Raw genomic sequence first — 5000 nt, forward strand, 5'->3', positions numbered from 1 at the left:
CATCCGTTGGTAAATATTATTCCCGGTTTCACATTGTGCGGATGATGTTTGTTTGTTTGCTTACGCAGTATGAAGGTTTTTTCATTATTTGCATTACCGAGGTAGTAGAGCAGCACAGATAGAGTATATCATTTCACACTTGCCACTTTATCAAAAAACGTTTTTTATCAAAATCTCATCTCCCCCCCCCCAAAAAGGAAAATGCGTTCCCCTCCGAAGAGACAGCTCTATGATGAAGGTACGGGCTCCACTGTAACCATGGTAACACCTGCCACGCTGTCTATAAAAACAATGTTATGCAGAGCCTTATAATCTTACAGCCAATACATTTCTCTTTTTCTGTTAAAAAAAAACAGTGTAGGAGAGCTGTATAGCCCCGGGCAAAGCCCTTTTCTCTCGCTCTCTCTTTCTCTCACTCTCGCTCTTTCCCTCTCGCTCTCTTCGCTCTTACCCTCTCTCTCTCCACCTCCCTCTCTCTCTCCACTCTCTCTCTCTCTCTCTCTCTCTCTCGTCTCTCTCTCTCGTCTCTCTCTCTCATCTCTCTCTCTCTCTCTCTCTCTCTCTCTCGTTCTTTCCCTCTTGATCTCTCGCTCTTTCTCTCTCGATCTCTTGCTCTTTCTCTCTCAGTCTCTCTCTCTCTCTCTCTCTCTCTCTCTCTCTCGTCTCTCTCTCTCCTCGGGCTCTCTCTCTCTCTCTCTCTCTCTCTCTCTCTCTCTCTCTTTCGCTGTGCTCTCTCTCTCACTGGACCTAAGACTTTTCCTTAGCTGGGGGTTCACATCGATCGACGCTGAGGCACAGTAGGGCACGGGGCTGCTTCCAACTCCCCATAAAAAACATGAGACAATTGCCTCTTCTTATCCGGTGTGAGCAGCAACATCTATGTGAGTCTAATTTAAAACCCAGTCCCTCAGATGAAACGGCCCACAAGCCTGCAACAATTTGATGCGCATGATTCCCACAATATTCAACTGCCGGCTATATCTGGCGACACACGGAGCAGCGCTAAAAGGAGGCTTCTCATGCGTCCTGACGTCCGTGTGCAAAATAGGAGTTTAGGGGCGAGCTCCCTTCATGGACCAATACCTCCCGTCACCGACTTCCAAATTGCTATGCATGTTATGCCATGTTGCCAACTCGGAGCACAATGGAGCTTATGGCTAGAGAATTGGCCACTGAAAGCCACATGTTTAAAATGGCTATCCCACGAGATTATTCACACCTCATTAAAATAAAAATAAAAAAAAGGATTGGATTTTCCTTCGTTTGCATTTCAGATTCTTCTTAAGGCCACGGAAAACCTTTTCTTAAGAAAAGGTTGCATCCTCTTGCTTGCATTGATACAGAGAGAGAGATAGAGAGCGAGAGAGAGAGAGAGAGAGAGAGAGAGAGAGAGAGAGAGAGAGAGAGAGGCGAGAGAGAGCAAGAGAGTTCAGCCCCTGCATAACTTTTAAAAAGAATGATTAAAAACATCCTCTGGACAATCTGTCCTTACACCGCAATATCTAATTAGTTTGCTTCATCTCTTATCGGCATCCAAAAGTTTTGAAACATTCATTGTTGAAAAAATGCATTATGTTCAAGGAAAACGTGTAATCTTTTGCTGTTATGCGCCTGACAAAGAATAGAAAGGCTTAGTGTTAGAACATTCATAACATTCAAACTTCACTACTTTTTGCCAGCCGTATATCAGTAGAGAAATCAATGTGAAGCCTTGATGGGGAATCTGTGCGGTCTTTGCCTCTTCCTACTCCCACACAAGAACACATCCCACGTCCACATACAGCTACTGGTAACACACACACATACATACACACATACACATTCACACACACAAACACACACTGACACACACGCACACACGCACTCACGCACGCAAGCACGCACGCACACACACACACGCGCGCGTGTGCACACATAGTATATATATGGATATTGCATAGACTGCCTGTACATCAGCATTTGTGTACATGTAGTGAAAGGAGATATCATTGTTTTAATGGGGGTTTACTTTTCAACCGTGACAACTGGTCCGAAGTCCTCATCTCTTGGCTACGCTCGTAACCAACGGCGCCGCAAAGACAGGCTTGTCAAAGACAGGCACTTCTCCGTGCAAATAGTGTCATTAAATGAGATGTGTGTTTATGGTTTCAGCCACATGATGCATGTTTGGAAACGAGGGGGCGGGACCTATCCTTCACACCAGATGGTTACCAAGCCAACCCCAAACTGGTTGTCATCGTCCTGAACAGTGAGAGGGAATGGGAGAAGGTAAGACATACAAACACAGTGCTGGAAACAGGATGTAAACATCCAATGTAAGCCATTTATGTCACTCCAATGAATGAAGCAAGAAAGTGTCTGTGTGTGTGTGTGTGTGTGTGTGTGTGTGTGTGTGTGTGTGTGTGTGTGTGTGTGTGTGTGTGTGTGTGTGTGTGTGTGTGTGTGTGTGTGTGTGTGTGTGTGTGTGTGTGTGTGTGTGTATGTGTGTGGAATGTGGCATTCAGTACATTGTATTAAACATGTTTGTGTGTGTGTGTGTGTGTGTGTGTGTGTGTGTGTGTGTGCGTGTGTGTGTGCGTGTGTGAACTTGTGCGTATGCGCATATTAAAATACGTGTATGTGTGTGTATGTGCATTTTGTATATTGCAATACACATGTTTGTGTGTGTGTGTGTGTGTGTGTGTGTGTGTGTGTGTGCGCGTATTTGTGCGTACCCGCATTGTGCATGTTATAACACGTCCGCGCGTGTGTGTGTGCAGATGGGCCGCTGGGAGAACGGGACCCTGTCCTTGATGTTCCCCGTGTGGCCGCGGTACAACTCGTTCGGGGACGAGGACGCCGACGAGAACCATCTGTCCATCGTCACCCTGGAGGAGAAGCCCTTCGTCATCGTGGACAACGTGGACATCCTGACCGGCACGTGCATGAGGAAACTCCGTGCCCTGCCGCAAGCACGTCAGAGAGTGAGCGGCACACAGGCGCGCACGCCAAACGCACGCACGCATACGTACATGCACACGCATATGCGCGCACGCACAAGCACACACACACACACGCACACCGGTCTCTTTCAGTAGTATCGCTCCCTAAAAGCTAGGCGGCCATGCCCCACATCCCATCACTTCACTTGATTTGCAACAGAGACCAAAGCCCCTAAGTAGGTGTTGGAAGAAGAAGGGTTTCGGATGCTTCCCGGGGTGCTTTATGTGGTGTTACTGGAGGGGCGGGGGGAGGGAAGAGCTTTTTATGATGTGGTCGGTATAGACGCCGATGCCTCTCTGCTCTTTGCTCTCAACAGCGCATTATTCAGCCCTTATAACTCATGCAGAATACTGCAGCCGGCTGTACACTACCCCCCCCCCCCCCCCCCCCACCCCCTCCATCCTGTGCCCCTCCACCCATCCCTCCAGCTCGTCTTTTAGTTCCCTAAAGTGGCTCCTTGAATCAAACTCAACCCTCTGGCACTGCGATGCAAGGGTTGCTGTGGGAGATGTCGTCTAACGCACTGCTAACCAGATCGACCACATCCCCCCCCCCCCACCCCCCCCCCCCCCCCCAAGCCCTGTGTCCGGGTCTGGGAAAACACCCACTCACTGTTCTCCTCAACCGGGAACACTCTGAGAATGACATCATCATCTGCACATAGATACCTACCTCATCCTCCTCCTCCTCCTCCTCCCCCCTCATCCTCATCCTCCTCCACCCCCTCCTCCCCCTCTTCTTCATCCTCTTCCTCATCCTCTTCCAGCCCTTCCTCCTACTCCACTGCCTCCTCCTGCTCCAGCCCCTCCTACTCCTCTTCCTCCTCCTCACTACTTTTATTGTCTGGATAGTCTCCGGAAGCTATGTAATGTTTGGCTTGTTTTCCCCCCTGTCTTCTCACTGTTTTTTTTATTTATCTTCCATCTCCCTGCTTTTCTTTTTACCATTCCTCCATACAAATAAAAAGTACAAATGAAATTTAAAATAATTCAATGATAAAACTAATGCTTTGAAACTGTTGCTCTTCTAAGGACATCTATTGGCCAACCTTTAAGACCATAACAATGATATGTTAAAGACAGTATTGAGAATTATTCAAATTCCCAAAAGTGCAACAATAAAGTTAACGCGATCAACGGACGAATAATGATTGGACACAGATTTAACTTGAAACTGGAAAAGTTTCCCCCCACAAAAATAAAAAAATTAACTAGCCATTTTATTGATGCATAAAGTGTGTTGCAAATTGGAATTGCACACTACTACGAGTAGAAAATCCAGATTTGATCCATATTATCGCACCCGATAGTTAAAATGATTTCCCTGAAGGAAGAATCCCTGGAATATTCCCATCTCTCCCTTGTTCCAATGTCTTTGTTTTCAATTTCCACCATATCTCCTGCAGACCTCCCCTTTTCCAGGAGAGGCCACACTACATCCTAGCCAGCATTCAAAGGATGCAATGCCGTCATTTGAGTTAATATGTATAATCATTATCATACATTAATCATCCTACTTCTCATACATTAATTGCAGGCTTTAATCATGCGTCCTTTGATGAGTTCATCTAATTAGGATTATGAACACTTTCCCATCAAGGCTTACTCATTAAATGCCTACTCACCAAAGTTTGAACCGATCGAGTCACTGCAATTTAGCTGCAGGACCAATGCCCATTCATCCATTAATCCGGCCATCTATTCCGCATCCAATATTTAACTCAGTCGTAAACGCGTGTGTTGACCTTTTGTCATGTCATTGGCAAAGGTCATTCAATTATCGATAATCCTCACTGATCAAAAGTCACACCCCCCCCCCCCCCCCACCCCCCCCGGTCATGAACAGGAAGTCAGCGGGAAGGAAGGCAGAGCAGACTAAGTGAACTGGTACAGCAATGAGACTGCAGCTTGAGGTTTCCAAAGGGGGTGAGGTCATTAGAGAGTGGGATGGTGAGCCCGGAGCGGTGGGGAGTGAGTCACCGTGACCCGGTCACCCAGGCGTGGCCCGTTTAGCCCCGG

General features: G+C 47.2%; 1 protein-coding gene across 1 annotated transcript in view; it reads left to right on the forward strand.

Moving 5' to 3' along the window:
* grin2ab (glutamate receptor, ionotropic, N-methyl D-aspartate 2A, b) overlaps positions 1-5000 on the forward strand; it is a 78916-nt gene that overhangs the window by 52877 nt on the left and 21039 nt on the right. Inside the window, 4 exon segments of the mRNA XM_030352494.1 lie at positions 2152-2170; positions 2173-2268; positions 2760-2930; positions 2932-2963. Of these exon segments, the coding sequence (XP_030208354.1) occupies positions 2152-2170; positions 2173-2268; positions 2760-2930; positions 2932-2963 (318 nt within the window).

The sequence above is a fragment of the Gadus morhua genome, chromosome 3 (genome assembly GCF_902167405.1).
Source record: "Gadus morhua chromosome 3, gadMor3.0, whole genome shotgun sequence".
Classification (NCBI taxonomy): Eukaryota; Metazoa; Chordata; class Actinopteri; order Gadiformes; family Gadidae; genus Gadus; species Gadus morhua.